This window comes from Phoca vitulina, unplaced genomic scaffold (genome assembly GCF_004348235.1).
Source record: "Phoca vitulina isolate PV1807 unplaced genomic scaffold, GSC_HSeal_1.0 scaffold31, whole genome shotgun sequence".
NCBI classification, from domain to species: domain Eukaryota; kingdom Metazoa; phylum Chordata; class Mammalia; order Carnivora; family Phocidae; genus Phoca; species Phoca vitulina.
The window spans coordinates 24,340,071-24,360,669 of NW_022589734.1; the positions used below are offsets into that span (position 1 = coordinate 24,340,071).

The 20,599-nt window shown below is 44.2% G+C and overlaps 1 protein-coding gene across 13 annotated transcripts in view; it reads left to right on the top strand.

Moving 5' to 3' along the window:
- CARMIL1 (capping protein regulator and myosin 1 linker 1) overlaps window positions 1-20,599 on the top strand; it is a 306,714-nt gene that overhangs the window by 264,501 nt on the left and 21,614 nt on the right. For all 13 annotated transcript variants that reach the window (XM_032424759.1, XM_032424754.1, XM_032424755.1 and 10 more), the window contains 3 exons: window positions 1,008-1,074; window positions 1,301-1,497; window positions 14,137-14,249. In XM_032424759.1, the coding sequence (XP_032280650.1) occupies window positions 1,008-1,074; window positions 1,301-1,497; window positions 14,137-14,249 (377 nt within the window). The remainder of the gene's footprint in view (window positions 1-1,007; window positions 1,075-1,300; window positions 1,498-14,136; window positions 14,250-20,599) is intronic.

A 20,599-nucleotide genomic window follows, 5' to 3' on the forward strand; every position in this document is an offset into this window, starting at 1 on the left:
GTTCTGTTATCTCTTAGTTTAGACAAATGCTGGTTTCCAGTATCAGACCAGTTAAAACATCCCTCAAGTCCATTCATCTGTATATTGATTTCGAAGGGTGCGGTTCGGAGGGATGCTGGGCCAGCCTCACAATGGGTCTGTCCCCGATGCTCCTAATGCCGGCTCGAATGGGAGCTGTTGTCATCTCTGTGACTCAGTTTCTTCCTTCAAATTCGTTTCTCTAGGTGATTCGTTTCTCTAGGTGACCTCCCGTTTTCACGCTTATGGTCCTATTGCGGGAGAAGCCAATTACCCTCTTTAGATTTGGCTTTACATCATCAACAGTTGGCACCAATGCTTAAGATGTTTTGGTGGTTTGGGTTTAGGTTTCATTTTTTAAAAGACTAACAGGATGAAGGACTCTTACTGAGAAGTGACAGCAGACGGACTTCCAAGTCATGGCATCTTTTTCCCAGTTAGCCTTTGCCCATAATATAAAGATCAAAATCTCAGTGGCAAAAGTATGAAACAAAACAGTTACAGTGCTTAAATCCTGAAAGGGACAAAGAGTTGGGCGTTGCCTTGCATCAATGATGTTTGATGTTCTGGTGGTAATGAGCAGTGGATAGTTGTAGTTTCAATTGTTAGCGCCTGGTGTTTACAATCTTTTAATCTGTTTTTTAATATCCATTTTAATATCCTCATGCGCAGCTTGGAATTACATTCCGTATCTTTCATTGTTCCTTTCCGCCATATAAATAGAATGTAACTGATTAGGGCTGGAGGCAAGAAGCAAGCAGGGGGCTGTATCAGTTGAGAACATTGTAAACATTTAGAAATGTGTGGGTTCAGTCTTTCCAGTCAGGCTGTCAGATCTGACCAGCCATCCTCTAAAGCAGCAAAACAAGTAGTGTAAACATTTGAGCCCAGATGTTTCTCCACCCACCCCCCACCCCCAGAAAGGTTTCCGAAGTTTGAAAGGCAAGTTTCCTGTGAATACCTAAGTGCTTTCTTTATTTCATTGCTAGATGACCCCTAAGTCCAAAAGGAAGAGTATCCATAGCCGGATGCTGCGACCTGTTTCCAGAGCCTTCGGTGAGTTATTTCTGAATGCCCGCCATTTCCCTATAACCATGAAACACCCCCAGCGGGGACCTCGGACCACCTCCGGGATGCGTCCCAGGGATGCTCTGTATGAGTAAATGTGGACGGGAGCGTGAAGTGATTGGTGAGCCCGTGTTTGCTCTTCCGTGGAGTGACTGAGGAATTCTGTAGTGCGTCTGTGCGCAGGGCGCTTCACCGGGGCTCTGCTCTATTTCAGAGATGGAGTTTGATCTCGATAAAGCGCTGGAGGAGGTGCCCATTCACATCGAGGACCCGCCTTTCCCGTCCGCCCGGCAGGAGAAGCGGAGCTCGGGGTTTATCTCCGAGCTGCCTTCCGAGGAGGGGAAGAAGCTGGAGCACTTCACCAAGTTAAGGCCAAAGCGGAGTAAGAAGCAGCAGCCCACCCAGGCGGCGGTAGGTGGCCGGCGGGGGCCCCCCTCCCCTCGCCCTTTCCTCCCCGGGGAGCGGGCGGTGGGCGCGGGCCCTGGCGCAGCCCGGACGCTCGAGCACAGCCCGGCCGCTGGGCGCCCCGCAGTTCTGGGAAAGACGCTGCTGTAAAGTGTCCAGCGCTTCGGAGCAGAGATGCCCTTGGAAGGAGCCCTTAGAAACACCGCGGTCGCGCGGGTGCGATAAATCGGCTACGTGTGTGGAATTTTCCACGTGTGAGTGCGACACGATGGAAAATAAGCACCAGAGCATTTGTTGGTGATGGAAAGTGGCTTGTGCGCGACTCGGGGGTGCACACGCTGCTCCCCGTCCGCCGCCGGTCCTGGGCCGTGCCGATGCGTTTGCTCTGGCTGACGTGCGAGCCCGCAGGGGTGCCGAGGCCGTCGGGGGGAGCCGCTGTGGTGCGGCGATGCGGCAGCTCCCGCGCCGGCCGGAGGAGATGGGATTGTTGGCGCTGAGCGGCTCTCGGGCTCGCGTCCTCCGCACCCGCTGTCGCTCTTGTCACCTTCCTTGCTGCGCAGTCCGCTCTGCGCCCGGCCACCTCTGCAGCTGCCCCAGGTCACTCCCGCCGCATCCTGTGCGCGCTTGTCCGCTGTCCTCTCACTTGATGTCTCAGCACTTACTTGACACACAAAACCCCATCCTTCCCGAAAGCGATTTCCTGTGGGCCTCTGAGGCCCGCACGCTTCTTTTCCACCCACCCCGCTGGTGAGGGCGTCGAGTGTGTTATTTGCTGCCTGGGCCCCGTGGTCAGAACCCGTGGTTACCATCTGTTGCCTTCTGCCCTGTCTGCTCTGCTCTGGGCTCAAGTGTTCCCCTGCCTCCTGAACTTAAGTGTCCCAGAGCACCTCGGGCTCGGCACATTCAGAACTGGGAGCCTCTGTCTGTAAACTCACCTTTCTCTCCTAGCACCTGCCACCCACAGAGCATTGACAATTCAGAAACCGTGATATGATCCTGAACACCAGGTCCCCACTGCCAACCCTGAGCTGCTGTCTACCTTCCTCCTAGTCATCCCTGACATTGCTGCTTCCCAGCCTGGGTCTCAGGCCTCCACAGAGCTGCAGCCTTCTTCTTGTCACTTCCCCTCCATGCCCCACATATCTCTTGGGCTGACGACCATTTATCTTTCAGATCTCCACTTGCCTCAGTGTTCCAGGAAACCCTCCCTGTCTCCACCTCTGTGTTCCCATAGGTCTGTGCTTACATGACTCCAGGAGAGTTCATTCCCACAGACTGGTTTTGCACAGTGCACAACCTGAACAACCCTCCATGGAGGCCACAGCTCCTCCAGTGCCTGCTCCTCATAGCTGTTATAGCTGCTTTTATACCTCTCACCATAGTGTTCTCTAAACACTCTCTGTCTGTAAGCTCCATGTAGGAAGGTGTGTGGTTTATTATCCTAGGATTTATTTTCAGTGCTCTGTATGTTTTTAGAACATAGTAGATGCTCAACCGTACTTATTGAACGATAGGTAGATGACTGGAGACAGAAGTGGATGAAGGTCACAGTAATTATCTGTCTGGTCAGTCATTTATTCAAACTACCTCAGGCTAGTTGTGTTTAGTTTATTTCTCATTCAAACCTGAATAGCTTGACATGGTTTCAGAAAAACAAAAGAAAACAACTTCAGTGCTTTGTTTTCTGATTTACTTGATTGTAACATTTTAGTACACCATTACATATTCTTTTTCTTCTTTTTTAAAATATTTCATTTATTTATTTGAAAGCGAGAAAGAGAGAGAGAGAGAGCACAAGCAGAGGAGGGAGAAGCAGGCTCCCACTGAGCAGGGAGCCCATGTGGGACTCAATCCCAGGACCCTGGGACCATGACTTAGCCGAAGGCAGACGCTTAACTGACTGAGCCACCCAGGCATCCCACTATTACATATTCTTAAAGGAATAAACTTTTTTTTTAAGTAAGGAAAAGGCTTTTTAGATAGGGAAAAAGATGACCTCCACACTAGATTCTCGCTGGTTACTGAATGGCTCCTCTTTGGCTCTTTCCATGTGGAGAGTCATTAGCAGTGTAACTTGTACCTGAGATGATGGTTTGTTTCCCCTTGATTAAGGCGACCCACAGGAAGAGAATGTTGTGAACAGAATTTAAAAACTGAGAAGGGAAGGGAAGAAAGTGGAGACAGAGTGCTGGTGGAGGAACGTAGTAGGTGTATGCCGGAGAGATTTGAACTCTGCCCATAGCAGAGCCCGGCTCACAGGTCCTGCTCACGCCCAGCTCTGCCATCCGAGGGACTCGGCTGGTGGCACAAGCGTGTGTCCTAAAACCATGGGTTGTGGTCATGGGTCCAAGTGGATCTGGCTTCTTCCCCAAGGCGTGGTGGACTGCGAAGCATGGCATAGCTTGCTTTTCTTCGGGCTCATGGTGAAAATGTACTACTTTATGATTTTCAAAGTACTTTCTCCACTCTGTGAAGTGGCCACATTTTCAGCTGAGAATGAGGGGATTGCAGCTGACCTTTCTCACTAGGATTCAGTAGTGATAATCATTTAATATTATTGTCTTGTTTTTGTTTTGCTAGGACTGAGTGGACTCAGTCTATCCTAAGTCTATTTTAACTTTTCTGGAACTTGACCTTGATCTCTAATCCCCCTACTGAGCTTTTCTAAGTATCAGAATGCTCAAAGCCAAGGTGTGACTTCTTTTTTTCTTTTTTACTTTTACCATTTCTGACACCAAATGTGTGGGTGCCCCCCGCCCCCCACCCCACACACACCAACTAATTCTTCAACTCTGGACACCAACTGAGTGTCCCCCCAATTCAGTTCAATTCTGACACTACCTGGAGTTAGCATAGACCCCAGAGGTTAAGGGCTTGGTGGCACCCCCATGTCAGATGCCAGTCCCAATGTGTCCACTGTACTTCTGACCAACTGGCTATAAATTCAAGGGAGGTTTCCACAACCCCCTCCTTAGGTATGATAATTTGCTAGAATGGCTCACAGAACTCAAGAAGACACTTATTATTACTGGTTATTGTAAAGGATGCACCTCAGGAACAGCCAGATGGATGAGATGTGTAGGGTGAGGTAAGGGAGGAGGGGCTGGGAGCTTCCGTACCCTTCTCGGGGCGAGCCACCCTCCCAACACCTCAGTGTGTTTGCCGACCCGGAGGCTCTCCAAATCTCATCACTCAGGGGTTTTGTGGAAGTTCCATTAAGTAGGCACGATTGAGTAAACCATTGGTCATTGGTGACTAACTCCATCACCAGGCCCTCGTTCCTCCCCAGGGCCAGGGATGGGGGTGAAAGTTCCAACCCTCCTATTACGTGGTTGGTTTCTCTGACGACTGTCCCTTATCCAGAAGCTGCCTAGGGGCCCACCAAGACTCACCTTTTTTTTATCATAAACTCACGAATGACTGAAAGGGGCTTGCTAGAAATAACAAAAGATGTTCCTTTTGGCTCTATCACTCAGGAAATTTCAAAGGTTTTAGACTCTGTGTCAGGAACCAGGACAAAGGCCAAATGATACACTTCTTGTAGCACACAAGGCTAAGCTAAATACCAACATGTCAGTTTTTACTGGGCCAAAAAATACCTAGTGTTGTAACTTTAATTCTTATGCCAAAAATATACAAATAAATATCTGTGTAAACATGAAGAGTAGATAACTATTTTTTTAAAAAACTAAGTAAAAATGTAATCTTCTAGTCAAACTACAATCCTTCTAAAACTACCATCTTTTTAATTTTTTTTTAAGATTTTATTTATTTATTTGTCAGAGAGTGAGCACGAGCAGGGAGGAGGAGCAGAGGGAGAGGGAGAAGCAGAAGCAGACTCCCTGCTGAGCAGGGAGCCCGATGCAGGACTCGATCCCAGGACCCTGGGATCATGACCTGAGCTGAAGGCAGAGGCTTAACTGACTGAGCCACCCAGGTGCCCCTAAACTACCAGACATTTTATGAATAATTGTTCCACACATTTTACTTCTACATTTCAAGTCTTTACTGAACCTTTCTCTAAAAAAAAAACCAACAAAAAACAAAACCAATTTATTTTTAATAACAAGAGATAATATATACCAGTTTCTTCTTTTTTCATTTTATTCATGTATATATAAGGACTCTTAAACATTACATTATGGCTGATTAGTCTATAGAATTTAATCTTGGAATGCGGTAGTGAGAGAAGGATGTGAGATTCAGCTTGCAGGTTCTCCCTTTCCCTGGCAGTGTGTGTCTGGACGTGGGATCGTTCTGAGCCTGAGCCAGCTTGCTTCTAAAATCCCAGCACTGCCCACATCATTGTGTCATCATGACAAATAAATGGAATAAACGTATACAATCCTTTATTAAATGTAAATATTGTTCCTCAAAACTAATATTTTCATTTTATTAGCATTAACTCTATTTACTATATTGATACTTGCTTTTCTCTGTGTCTCCTGTTCCCCCTCCCTGACACTGAAATGGGGAAGGAAGAGAAAAACATCCCTAGAAATGGATACATATCACTCTTAGCTCCTCTAATTTGGGGAGATTTTTACTCAGGTTTATTAAGGAGCAAGCACACTAATTTATAAATTCATATTCAAAAATTATTTTCTTAGTAGAAGTGACTTTTAGAAAGTCTGCTTTTGGGAAGAGAGCTTCACATGGGTAAAGAGTGGCAGTGCCATTTTCAAAGGCACCAAAATGAGCCAGTATAACAGGTACAACAGGTGAGGAGGGAAAGGGGCTGCAGATATTATGCCACATCCCCAGTATTTCCAGATGTGTTTCTCGCTCATATCATAGTCCATTGTGGGTGTGTCTGGTCAGGGGACCCCACAGTGGTCATTCAGAGACCCAGGCTGCTTTCCTCTGCGGCTCCTCTTTGGTCCTTGGAGTCCTGTCCGGTCAGGTGGAGGTGCCGTGAAGCACTCAGACTCACACCGAGGAGGTTTGATGGGTCAGGTCTGACAGTGACATTAGCCAGAGCGTGGCCAGGTGGCTGCCTGTCCGCATGTGAACCTGAGAAACTCGTTCTGACAGTGTCGGTCAACAGGCAGGTGTGGCGGGAGGGCCCACAAGGGCTCCATATGCATCCGATGCCAGCCAGCTACTGCTTCTGCTGCCTCACCTCGCATAACCGTAGGGGAAAAGTATTCCCTAAAGGAAGATCCATCTGCAGAGAAGAATGAAAGAATATTGGACTGGGATTCAGGAAACCTGCCAGGGTCCAGGTCTAATGGCCACTAACTAGACTCCTCTCCACTGGAAGGAGTTTTACAGACTATCTCTTCGTTCTAGGGAATGTGAAGCCCAGGGCAAGTAACTGACTTGCCTTTGATCATCCTCTGAATGACTGTTCCATATCCTACAATCGCTTTGCTCTGCACGATCCGTCACCGTTCATTTGCCACAGTTTCTGACATGGTTCCAGTGATGAAACAAACCAACTCTAATGAATAAACACTAAGTCCTGGGGAATCAGTTGTCTCCACATGCTTCGAATTGCAGAATCACAGTATGCCCAGGCTCGAAGGGATTTTGATGTCATCTTGCCGGTCCCTCATCAAGGACTTAAAAATCTCTATGCAGCCAAAGTAGTTAACCATTCTGGCTATAGTGACCTCTCAGAAGCAGCCACTCCCTAGAAGCTCCAGTTGTTAGCATGTTATTTTTTATGTGTTGCTGAAATCTGTCTTTATAATTTTAACCTGGCCATCCTGTTCCTGTCATCTGGTGTGGCACATGTCATTGAAGGAGACTTAGCAGACTTACAGATATTTGTGGGTTATTACTTGGTCTTTCCTTCACCAGTCTAAATGTCCTCAGCTTTTTCGATGTTCCTCATATGATACTGTCTGCAATCCATTTATGGTTTTTTTATTTATGGTTTTTTGTTACTCTTTTCTGAATAAGTTGCAGGGCAATACCACCTCCTTCCTTCTAACTGCAATATTTCTATTTATTCATCCACAGATAGTATTTACTTCAAAAAAAAATAAAACACTAATTCCAGTATAGTTAACATACAGTGCTTTATTAGTTTCGGGTATGAGGTATAGTGATTCAGCAATTCTGTACATTACTTAGTGTTCATCGTGATAAATGTGGTCTTAAACCCCTTCACCTATTACCCCCATCCCCCCATCCCCTCCCTCTGGGAACCATCAGTTTGTTCTCCATAGTTAAGAGTCTGTTTTTTGGTTTGTCTCCTTTTTTCTTTGTTTTGTTTCTTAAATGAGTGAAATCATGTGGTATTTGTCTTCTTGGACTGACTTATTACACTTAGCATTATACTCTCTAGCTCCATTCATGTCATTGCAAATGGCAAGATTTCATTCTTTTTAATGGCTGAGTAATATTCTGTTGTATGCACTACACCTTCCATCCATCAATGGATACTATGGCTGTTTCCATATCTTGGCTATTGTAGATAATGCTGCTATAAACATAGGGGTGCATGTAACTTTTTGAATTATTGTTTTCATTTTCTTTGGGCAAATACCCAGTGGTGGAATTACTAGATTATGTGGTAATTCTTTTTTTTTTTCAATTTTTTGAGGAACCTCCATTCTCCACAGTGGCTGTACCAGTTTGCATTCTCACCAACAGTGCACGAGGGTTCCTTTTTTCCCCACATCCTTGTCAACATTTGTTGCTTCTTGTGTTTTTGATTTTAGCCATTCTGACAGGTGTAAGGTGATAACCCATTGTGGTTTTGATTTTCATTTCCCTGTGATGAGTGATGTTGAACATCTTCTCATGTGTCTGCTGGCCATCTGTATGTCTTCTTTGGGGACATGTCTGTTCATGTCTTCTGGATTATTTATTTGTTTTTGCTGTGTGGAGTTGTAGAAGTTTTTTATATACTTTGGATATTAACCCTTTATCAGATTTGTCATTTGCAACTATTTTCTCCCATTCCGTAGGTTGTCTTTTACTTTTGTTGATTATTTCCTTTGCTGTGCAGAAGCTTTTTATTTTGATGGTTTTGTTTCTCTTGCCTCAGAAGACATGTCTAGAAAAATGTTGCTGTGGCCAGTGTCATAGAAATTATTGTCTGTTCTCTCTTCTGGGATTTTTAGGGTTTTAAGTTTCACATGTAGGTCCTTAATGCATTTTGAGTTTACTTGTATGTATGGTATAAGAAAGTGGTCCAGTTTCATTCATTTGCATGTAGCCATCCAGTTTTCCCAACACCATTTGTTGAAGAGACTTTTTCCCATTGTATATTTTTGCCTCCTTTGTTGAAGATTAATTGACCATATAATCATGGGTTTATTTCTGGGCTCTCTATTCTGTTTCAATGATCTATGTGTCCTCTTTTGTGCCAGTACCATACTGTTTTGATCACTACAGCTTTGTAGTATATCTTGAAATCTGGGAATGTGGTATCTCCAGTTTTGTTGTTCTTTTTGAAGATTGCTTTGGCTATTTGGGTTCTTTTCTGGTTCCATTCAAATTTTAGGATTGATTATTCTCATTCTGTGAAAAATGCTATTGGTATTTTGATAGGAATTACAGTAAGTCTGTGGATTGCTTTGGATAGTATTTTAACAATATATATTTTTTTTCAATCCATGAGTACGGAATATCTTTCTCTTTGTGTCATCTTCAGTTTCTTTCATCAGTATTTTATAGTTTTTAGAGTACACATCTTTCACCTCATTGGTTAAGTTTATTCCTAGGTATTTTATTCTTTTTGTTGCAATTATAAATGGGACTGTTTCCTTAATTTCTCTTTTTGCTACTTTATTACTAGTGTATAGAAATGCAATGTATTTCTGTATATTAATTTTGTATCCCATGACCTTACTGAATTCACTCATCAGTACTACTAGTTTTTTGGTGGAGTCTTCTGGGTTTTTTCCTATATGTAATCATGTTCAGTGAAAGTTTTACTTCCTCTTTACCAATTTGGATGCCTTTTATTTCTTTTTCTTGTCTGATTGCTGTGGCTAGGTCTTCCAGTACTATGTTGAGTAAAAGTGGTGAGAGTGGATGTATTCACTTTTTAATAGCTGTATCATCTGGGTAACTGGCAGTGGTCACTCTCAGGCAAGGCCTATAATCTTCTGTATTTGTAAGTGTATTTCAGACAGAGAAAAAGGGGGTACATGCATCAGGAAATGTGAACTTACCCCAAAGTCCTAGTATACTTGCTGTTACATCTCACTGTCCAGAAATAAGCCATATTTCCAGCCCCAGGTACAAGAACATCTGAGAAGATAATGTGTTTCACTTGGTCAGATGGATACACCAAATTAAGTCAGGGTTCAATATCGAGACTGGGTAGGCATGTGGCGGTTTCTCCTGTTACTTATTCAGTTGAGAAAGTTCCCTTCCTAATTTGCTAATTTTTTTTCAGTGAATGGGGGTTTAATTTGATTGTTTTTTTTCTTCAGTATTTCTGGAAATTGATCATTTATTTTTCTCTTTTGTTTTGCTATTGTGGTGAATCACAATAACAGACCTTTCTAATGGTACACCAGTCTTGATAATAATTATGATACTCTTTTTTTTTAAATTCTAGTATAATTAACATATAGTGTTATATTAGTTTCAGGTGTATATTCTTGCTTTGTTTTAATATACTGCTGGGCTTTGTTTACCGTATTTTATTTGGGATTTTTAAAATTTATATGCGTAAATAAGAGAGACCTGTAGTTTTTCTTAATCTTGTCTAGACCATCCAACTACTTTGGGTTTCAAAATTACACTATCTTCATAAAATTAGTTCGGAAGGTCCCGTTTCCTCTTCTCTGGAACTGTTTGTATATAATGGAGATTTTCTGTTCTCCTGGGAAACCCTCTGGGCCTGATGCGTTGTGTGTGTGCAGGTGACGCTTACATGTAGATTCCTCTCCTAGGGATTTGATTTCTTTTGTTACGGATCTAATCAGATTACCTAATTCTTCTTGAGACCATTTTGGCCATTGATATTTTTCTAGGATATCATCTACTTGTCTAATTGTTCATTTAGTTGTTTGTAGAATTCTTAGAACTTTTTAATCTCCTGAACCATAGCTGTGTCCCATTTTTTTCCCTTTCTGATCTATTTTGCCTCTCCTAATTTTGCAAGGTTGTCTCTTTTATTAGTCTTTTTTTTTTTTTTTTTTTTTTGGAAGAATCAGCTTTAGTTTTATTTGTCCTCTCAAATTCATCAATTTTTGTCCTTTTATTATATTTCCTTCATTTTACATCCTTTGATTTCCTTATTTTCTGACTTTATTGCTTAGCTCTCACTTCTCCATGATTGTTACTGTCTAATGTATGCATGTAAGATTCCGTGATTATTCAGCTCACTAATTAGCACTCTTTGGGTTTATGTGTTCAGAGTTACTAATAATACACTAATTGTCCTTCCTTCCTGCCCATCTCTCTCCATCCGGCCTATGGAGACATGAGAGATTTGGCAGCCGCCTCGTCAGAATCCAGGTGCACCACCCACAGTGTTTCCCTTGGTGTGTTCATCTTCATAATCCTGACGGAGGGTGGTCTGAATTGTCATTAGTCCTCATAATCACTGGCTCATCTTCTAAGCATTCACAAATTATCCTTTTAGCATGTATTCATACACCAGAGGTGCAAAATCTACCTCCTTGATTTGTCAAATACCGACAACAGCCATTCTGCTGCCCTATTTTCTTTGCAAAATCCTTTCTCTGCATGCCGATGGAGCCCGTTCCAGCTGGCTCAGGGATAGGATTTCTGCTCTCCCCTTCCAATAACGACGCTACACTTTTTAGTCTGAAATTTATGCTCCTTGACAGAAAGACCAAAGTCAAATGGGATTTGGGCAACTTCTGATGTCTCTATGTCCCTTCCTTTCCGTTTGCTAGCAACTGAGCTAAAACAGCGTGTGTGTTTAGCCTTGAACTGTTCGGACAAACTGTGTTTCCTTCGTGTGTTCGATATTTCTGCTGCTCTTCGTACAAGCCGCTTCCTAGTCCAACAGATGCATTTTAAACCACATCTCACTGAGGATCTCCCAGCGACTCTGGACTTCCCGTAACCTCTCTGCTCTCAGCGTCTTCATCTCTAAAATGACAGGGTCAGACTGGGGGATCTACCTCAAGGTCCGTCCAGCCCTGAAAGCTGGCCCGTCCTGCAGGAAAGCAGACTGCTCTGTGGAGCCCTGTCTGCTTCCATCTCTGAAACCCATTGATGTTCTCCCTGAGCCCTGAGAACTTTTTGTGCTCGCTCTGCATTCTGCTTCAAAGCAAGCAAAAAGGAAAGGGTGTAAAGGAGAAATTTATGCTAGTAAAAAGTAGTTTTTTTTTTTCTCAAAATGGGAAAGAGAATTTGAGAGGGAGCCTCTGAGGGGAAGCATTGGTCCGCTGGAAGGAAGCCCCGTGTTAGAACCATATGTCCCGGGCTCATAATCCTTCTCATCCATCAGTCAGGGGAGCTGTGTGGGTGCCCGTCACTCTCTGAGCCACAGTTCGATCTGTGACTAACCAAAGACTAAGATAAAACTATCTTTCCTTTTCAGTGCAGAGTAGATATGAACATGGAATCAAGTGCAAGACACTTGTTATAAACGATCAAGCATTCAGCACACACGGGGAACCGTCATTACCGTGGAGATCCCAGTCTCTATTAACATGCTAACACGGGCAGCTTCTGTGCTACGTTTATCTTCTGTGATAAAAGTGAATCCGAGAGCTGCTTTCTCTCCCTAATTGAATTATAGAACTTTGCTGATTCTCTGCTCTATTATAATGCATAGGAACGCCTTGCTTTAATATATAGCACCATTCAGATGAGAGGTATAATTGTTATTATTCACATTTCACAGGAGTTCTTTTATCTGTGACCTGTTACCTGCTCACTTTTCAGTATTTCACAAACATGAACTCAGACACACAGCTCATTTTCATAATGGAGATCTCCAAGTGAGTGAAGTGGATGATTGCTTAAAGCACATGATTGGCTTTTTCTTTAAACAGTGCATATGCAGACATGGACATGAGCCAGATTCCCCCGGAGGCAACTTGACACTTGCAGATCAAAATTACAGAAAGCCACTTCCCCACCACTCTGTGGCAGGACATTCAGACCAGATATCTCAACCACAGGAGAATTTGTCCTTGTGCCCAAAGGAATGGGCAAAATACGCACTCTTTCTCAAGGGCCCACAACCTATTGGTGTGAAATATTAATACACCATTGCAGACACAAATCAGACATGTGGCTGAGCTCACTGTGAGTTGTCCATTCAAAAAGAAATGCTAACTTGGTAACTGATTTCCTTATAGCTTCTCTCCTAAGACCCAAGCTTTCAAGTGTCTGCTGGATGCCCGACCCTGGGTTTCCCACAGCACTTCAAATGCTCGTCAGAAATTGGACTCATCATTGCTTTCCCCAAATCTGGTCTTTGAACTGTGTTCCCTAGAACCATGCTTCCCATTCTCCCAGCCTAGAAACTTTGACCTCATCGGAGGCACCTCAATTCTTTGTATTCTCACTTCTCCAGCCCTTAATTTGCTCCTCGTCTCCTCCAGATTAGACTAGACTATTCCAGGAATCTTTCTTTTGTGTTCCTGAACAGATTCCCCTACATACATTCCCTGGCGTCTCCAATATGTCCTTCATGCTGCCCTAGAATTATCTGAACAAAATTCAGGGTGGGCCATGCCCCTCTTTTGTGGGCTCCCTATCACCTACAAAGTAAATTCCACACTCTTCAGCATAAGATTCGAGGCTATTCACCGTAGGTCCTTGTGTTATTAGTTGGGAAGTATTCATTCAGCTAGAGCTAACGAGAGATACACAACTAAACATGACTTAAATAGTGAGAAACACTGATTTTTCTCGACTCCCAAGAAATCCAGAAGTCTCAGGATCAAGGACTGGTTTATTCAGCAGCAAAGCACAAGCACCCAGGTGTTTTCTGCCCTTCTGCTCTGTCATCCAGCATATGTTGGCTTTTGCCCTCAGGCTTGTCCTCTCTTGAACCCCACGTGGGTGCTTTGGCTCCAACATCACATCCTCCCCCATATAACCATGCAGGAAAACTACATTCCTTCCTCTGCGGAAAACCTGCTCATGAGCCCCTAGCCGATCTCCCTTATATCTCACTGACAACAATTCTATCATACGCCATACCTACCAATCATGGGCAAAGAGAGAGAATTATGGTATTTGGCTTATAGAAGTAAGTATTCACACCTTGAAATCAGGATTCTTCCCGCCAGAAAGAAAGGAAGTGGGGGAGGGGGTTTGGTTGCAGAGGCCCCTGTTAGGATCTGTCAGGGTTTGTACCCAACACTTAATCCCACCCACACACCACTGGCCCCTGGCCACCGGAACGCTCTCCAGTCTCAGAACCTAGCCCGTGTTTTCATTTTCCCACGCATACCCTCTTCCCTTACCATCACCTGCAATTCCAGGCTCCGCCTCTGGGGGCGCCGCGCAGCCTGGTAGGGCGAGCTGTTGGGGCAATGGGTTGGACGGAGCTGCCGCTAGGCTGTGCGTGTGTAGTGCATGCCTCGCTTTTGTCTCTGCTCCTGGCACAGTCCTACGCGGGCTTCCATTCCTGCAGACCGTAGGGGCCCTCAGTTAGCCGGTCTTGTCACCGAGCGTGGACCGGGACGTGACGTTTGCCGAGTGACGCCGCCCGAGTTACCGGTCCCCGTGTTTGACTTGCAGGTCTGCGCCGCTAGCGTCGTCCCCCACGACGGTGAGCAGAACGGCCTTATGGGGAGAGTGGACGAAGGTGTGGATGAATTTTTCACCAAGAAGGTGACCAAAATGGATTCCAAGTGAGTTCAGAGTCATTCTGCTAATAATACTGCTTCATGCACATTTAAATTACTAAGTTGCCATGAAACTTACCGTGCCAAGGCTTGTTTATCTTATTTTATATGTATTACGTAGGATTGACTCTTCTGATGGTTAGCAAAGTGTGATCTCCAGGCCAGCGATCTCACTTGTCAACTGGGAACTTATTAGAAATGCAGATTCTCAAGCCGCTACCCCAGCCACACCGAATCAGAAGCGGGATGTGGGGCCCAGCAGTCTGTACTTTAATAAGCCTTCCAGGGTAAACTGAGGCATGCTCAAGTTTGAGAACCATTGTCTCGTTCTAAAATAGAACACACCCAGGTATTTTTTTAGGGCTTTACCACCGGCAACTGGATGACTCTATTCCAGAGTGGTGAACTTTGAGAGCTGACATTACTTATTTCTAAATTCTCCTCACTCAGAATTTGGTGGTTGGTGGGGGGTGGGGAGGGCTGTATCGCTGCTAAAATGTCACGGCTTCAACAGACAGTGTCAACATGAAGTTGTCTTATTTTCTTATTCGTAAGTGGTGTTTCCTTAAAAGACAGTCCTTTTATGAACTTCTTTTAACAGCTGTTTAACCTGGAACACTTCCAGCATTAAGCAGGATTTGTACCGAGTTATTTAATCCCCAACCAAAATGCAGATCTATCCCCAAATACACTCTGAACGTGGATTTGTGTCTGAAGTATTCTTCACCTGGGGATAGCAAATTCAGGAATGACTTGAAACCATAGCGATAAGCCGAGGGTGGGAGGGTGGACAGGCCAGCACAGGTAGGGAAGAAACTGGTCCATTCCATAGATTGATGTGCCTTATCTTGCCTCAGCAGGATGGTGAGGTGGAAATAAGTGAAGTTTTTATATCCATGCCAGTGTAACTCACCGCACGTTAGAAGCTTCAGGACCCAATTATTTGTCTTCTTTGACACTGGCCTTGAAGCTTGGCATCCGAGGAAAGATTCCATGCTCCCATTCTTCAAGAACAAACCTCAATGTCATTTATTCTTTGAAGCTGTCTCAGGACTACTCTGTCCCCACCCCCCAGATTAATTGCTCTTTCTCTGCTGCTGACTCAAAGCTTTTTTTTTTTTTCCATCCTCTGCACCCATCTGTTAGAGCACACATAATCCTCTGAGCATTTCTTCTGTTTTAAATTTTTTTACGGTATGAGGAATGGACGGATGTACTCTCAGTGTAAAAGATTCAGGCAGTCCCGACGTGCAAACATAAACAGAACGAAATGGCAATGTCCCCTTTTAATGTTGTGCTCGCAAGTCATTTGTCCCCAGAGAATGCTTGTTCTTCAGAAGCATCCCCCAGGTCTTACTGTTCATTATAACTTGAGTGTGACACAGCCCTGTAATATATAGTCTGTCTTCAGTCACGATTGGTTGAATGAATTTAGACGGTCTTGCCCTGTATCCCTACAAATTACAGACACCACTGGGGGCTCACCTCCTCCTAAATTTCAGAAGTTGGTATGTTGTTAGTGGAAGGTGTATGCATGCTTGGTCTGAACCATTTACACCTGCCCCTGTGTGATTTCCTGCATCCTTATGATGCCTTCTTCTGTGACGGGCTCTGGAGGAAAGTTAGGCGAATTTTAGAAGGTATAAAATCCACTTTCTACAAAGATACTGCTCTGGGATATGTTCCAGTGCACAAATAATAGAACTAGAAATCAATTTTCATCAAATAATGATGGAATCTACTAGAAGTTTTGATTTTTTTTTCATTTCTTTTTTGTTATATAAAAACAGACTGTCAGTTTGATGTGTAAAAGGCTAGGCTCGGGTAAAATCTGCAAGTTGTATGAAGAACATTTGCAAATCAAAGTTCTAAATGCTCCTAGTTTAAAACACCAGATGTTCTACAAGGCTCTTACCAAAAAAAACCCCAAAAAACAAACTCTCTTGTTTCTTTCCCCACTCCCTATTCCCCAGAGGCAATTAATTCCTATGCCTTTAGCTATTTATTTTTTATTTATGCTTCCATATTCTTTAATAACATTTTTTGCTATTTCCTGTTTTTCAGATTTAGATAGCAAGGATGACTGTTAGCTCCTCACTGTAGAGGATGAGAATTTAGCTCTGATACATTGTGACCCTACTGCCCACCACACTCTCTCTCTTCCATGTGAATATTCATGGCTGAGTTACACCATCTTTGGGTTTGCTCTCCTTTACAGCCTCTTAGGTTCCCTGCAGTTAATAATCATCCCCTTCCCGTTTGCTGACTTTTCCGTATTCCTGTCCCTGCCATATCCCATACCTCTCCAAGAAAGGCATAAATCTCCTCCGCATTTGTTCAGGTATCCTCCGTGTCATCTCCTGTGACAGACAGACCTATCCTTTGCTGCTGCCTGACTGACTGTGTGTGGCATCTGGGCCCATTTCCCTGCCGTTACCCCTGCCACCTCCCGTCTCTTTCTGCTGGGGGCTTCCCTTGGCCACATGCCTGTGTCCTTTTCCTGTTTCATTTGGCCTGTGTTTTCTCCTTCCTCCTTTGACTCCCTTGTTTTGGTGAATGACCTCCTCCGGTTGCATCCTGAGAAGGGCCGCTTGGGAAGGGAGCATCTGAGACTTGTAGATCTTTCGTTTTGATTAACAGTGTAACTACGTATAGAATTCTCGATTGACTCCATCTTACTTTAGAATTTTCAAAACCTGGTCCCATTCCCTTCTAGCTTCTAGTGTTGCTGTAAGAATCTGTCTGTTGGGGAGCGAGAATACCCTGTCCCCTTCAAGATCCTTCTAGCCGGACTAAGAATCAAATTGACATGAGAAAGATTAACAGGAGAGAATCAAATATACTAGTGTATGTATAGGGAAGCCACACAGAGGGGAAATTCCAAAGTCAGTCCGGCAAAATGAGGCACATACATCGTTTTGGACTAAGGAGATGGCGACAGGGGTCTGGGACTTCAACGGGAAGGAATGCAGTTCTCAGGAAGAGTAAATGTTTGCTTCACAAGTGTCTGCTGAGCCACTCAGACAAGGGGACATAGAGGCCTGGTGCAACAGGCCTTACTAGGTTCTGCGCCACCTAGCACTCCTGGTTCGTAGCGTAATGTAGTTCTCGGTGCCCACAGCTCTCTCCCTGGAGGAGCTCCTCTATCTAAATTCTTTTAGGCAGTCGAGGGGGGATGTGAGGAGCTTTTTCCTGAATTGGCTGGGTTTTGATGACTTGTTCACTCAAAATAATCTTCATGCCAAAGCAGCCCATCTTGAGGCAGCCTGGCCTTGGCCCGTACAAATGCAATGTCGTCATGAGCCCTGATCCTTTGTTACTTGTTTTTGTTTTTACTCTTTTTCTGGAAAGCGTTTGGGATTTTCTCTTTGTTCCCAGAAATTTATGATGATTGGCTCTGGGTGGGTTTGCTTTGTTTTGTTTTGTTTTGTTTTGTTTTTTTGTTTGAACCCCTTTGCTGGGCACTAATGAGCCATTTCAATCTGAAAATTCATGTGCTTTGGTTCTGGGATTTTTCTGGAATTATTTTTTTCATAATTTCTTCCCTTCCTTTTTCTCTGTACTCTTTCTCTAAAACATCCATTATTCAAATTATGTGTTTTCTCTGTGAATCCCTAGTTTTTATTTTGTTTTGTTTTTATCTTTCTCTCTCATTTTCTCATTCTTTCTGTTACCCACCCCCTATTCCTTGTCGTCTGGCAGATTTCCTCAGCTATATCTTCCAACCTTGAGTTTTACCTCCCGCTATCACATTTTCCTATTATGCTTGTTTGATGGTGCAACAGTTTTTTGCTCCTTCATTTGAAATGAAATAAGACACTAGTGAGCTTGGAAGTTGGTGTCTTAGAGGCAGTGAGGCTCTAACGGGATGCCTGGAGGCCAGCAAGGAGGCGGCCATGGCCAGCTGTGGGGAAGGTCAGAGGCCTGTCCCGGCAGCGTCCACGAGAGGCCAGATCCCACCAGACAGGCCCAAGATGGTGGCGCCACAACAGGAAAGCCCTGAGCAAGTGAGGAAGAAAAAGCGGGAAACCCTACTTCCCCACACCAAATAATGAGTATTATACTCTCTTGTTAACTGCACATAAAAGGTAGAACCCCAAACCCCCGCACACAGCTCGCTGTCTCTTAAGCTTATACTCACATCTCGAGAGTATAATTTATTTTTTGTTTTGTTTTGTTTTTTTAAAGATTTTATTTTTAAGTAATCTCTCCACCCAATGTGGGGCTTGAACTCATAACCCCAAGATCAAGAGTTGCTTGCTGCACCCATTGAGCCAGCCAGGCTCCCCTCGAGAGTGTACTTTCGGTTTAATAAACTTTCTGCTTATGTTGCTTATCCAGTGTGTTGTGTGTCTGTCTGCTTATGTTGCTTATCCAGTGTGTTGTGTATCTGTCCTTCAGTTCTTCCTCCTGATGAGACCAAGAGCATTCCAGGACATCTTTGGGACAGGCTGGGTCAAGGGCCCAGGGTCTCCCCAGTTCACCTAGCAACAAGTAGAGCCTGTTGAATGGTGGACTTCAATGTAGGGTACCCTTCTTGGATTATTTTGTTGGGTGAGGGTCTCCCTGACTATCTGAGTCTTTGGGTCTTTTCTCTTGAGCTTGTTGAGAAATTTGATCTCCTGCCTGGAGGGCATAAACCTGGCTACCCTATTCTAGGATCCAGAATGAGAGAAAGAGCTTGTGAGTATCACTGTTCCAATATGCAGGCTTTCCTGTGATTGTAGGGGAGGAAAAATAGTTTTCTCTCTACCATTCTAGGTTCCTGGCTGAGATATTCCTGTAATGAAAGACAGATTAACAGGAGAAAAACAGAAGTTCAAGAACAAGAATGGTTCCTATATACATGGGAGAGACTCAGAAAAACTGAGTAGCTTCCCAGAATGGCTCAAGCCACCACCTTAAATGCCATTTTCAGCTAAAAACAAAAGACAGATGTTGGGATGGGGGGCAGGAGGGGTGTAGGATAAGTGTGGGGAGGTTACCAGGAAAAGGTCTCTAAACAGGGTAAGGGTGTTACACAGATTTAAGTCCATACCTTCTCCATTGATAAGTTTCTAGAGATCTAGTTCTCCTCCTCCTCTTCCTGCTACTGAGAGGAACACACTTATAAATGGAGATTTCTCTTATAAACGGCTCTTCCCAGAGGGCAACTTCTCAGTTCTCAGAGCTTCTCCGGCATCTACTATTTCTTTTTACTTTTTTGTTTTTGCTCTTCTTGAGCTTAACCTTGATTTTTATTTTATTTATTTTTTTAAGTCATTCCTATTTTATTTATTATGTATTTATTTATTTATTTTTTATTTTATTTATTTTTTATTTATTTATTTGAGAGAGAGAGAGAGAGAGAAACAGCATGAGAGGGGATAGGGTCAGAGGGAGAAGCAGGCTCCCTGCTGAGCAGGGAGCCCGATGCGGGACTCCATCCCAGGACCCTGGGATCATGACCTGAGCCGAAGGCAGTCGCTTAACCAACTGAGCCACCCAGGCACCCATATGTATTTATTTTTATTATGTTCAGTTAGCATCTGCTATTTCTTAATCAGCCTAAAATAATCCTTGTGCCAAAGAGGTATATTTTGGGGTGCCATGGTCTGCTGCCCCTCACCCTCCCCGGCGGGTAAACTTGGGCGTGAAGGGGCAGTTTTGGTCTCTGGTTTGGGGAGAGGATCTGACGGTTTGGTGAATGGGCTTCCGGCTCTCTCCCTCTCTAGAGCCCCCCTTCACTTCTGTTTCCAGAGGCGCCTGGAGCCCCGTGCAAACCCACCGCCTCTTGTCTCCCCCACCAGCGCTTCAGGGAGCAGCTTTCTATGTCTGTTGAGTCCGTTTTCACTCACAATTGTCTTGGCTTCCAGACTGTGTTGTTTTGTCTTTCTTCCGCTCTGGGGCTTTTGCCTTTATTTTTTTCTTTACACCTTTGGCCGTGGTTTCACGGGGGACTCAGAGGAGCTAATGGGGTCTGCGTCTGCCATCTCTAAGTGAAAGGCACCAGGGAGACCTCCCATCGGCCCCTTGGACTTGCTTTTTCTCCTACCCATTCCCCCGTTCCTGAATATTGTCTTTCATTCCTGAACATTCTCTTTTGTACAACTCTCTACCAAAGCTCACTGTCCTTGTTGCCTTTTAGTGGTATTACATTTAAGCAAGAACCCACATCTTTGTTTGAGTTGAGCGCTAATGGTGGGATTTCAGATGTGATCTAGTGATTATGCAAGGATTTTAGGTGGCCGTGGGGGAAATCTGGCCCTTTCTAATGCCAGTCAAATTAAATAAGGCCATCCCCCACCTGTGTCTTTGAGAAGCCAGCTTTGCTGGAAGTTCTTACAAGTGGAGAGGCCATTGACCAGAGCATTTAG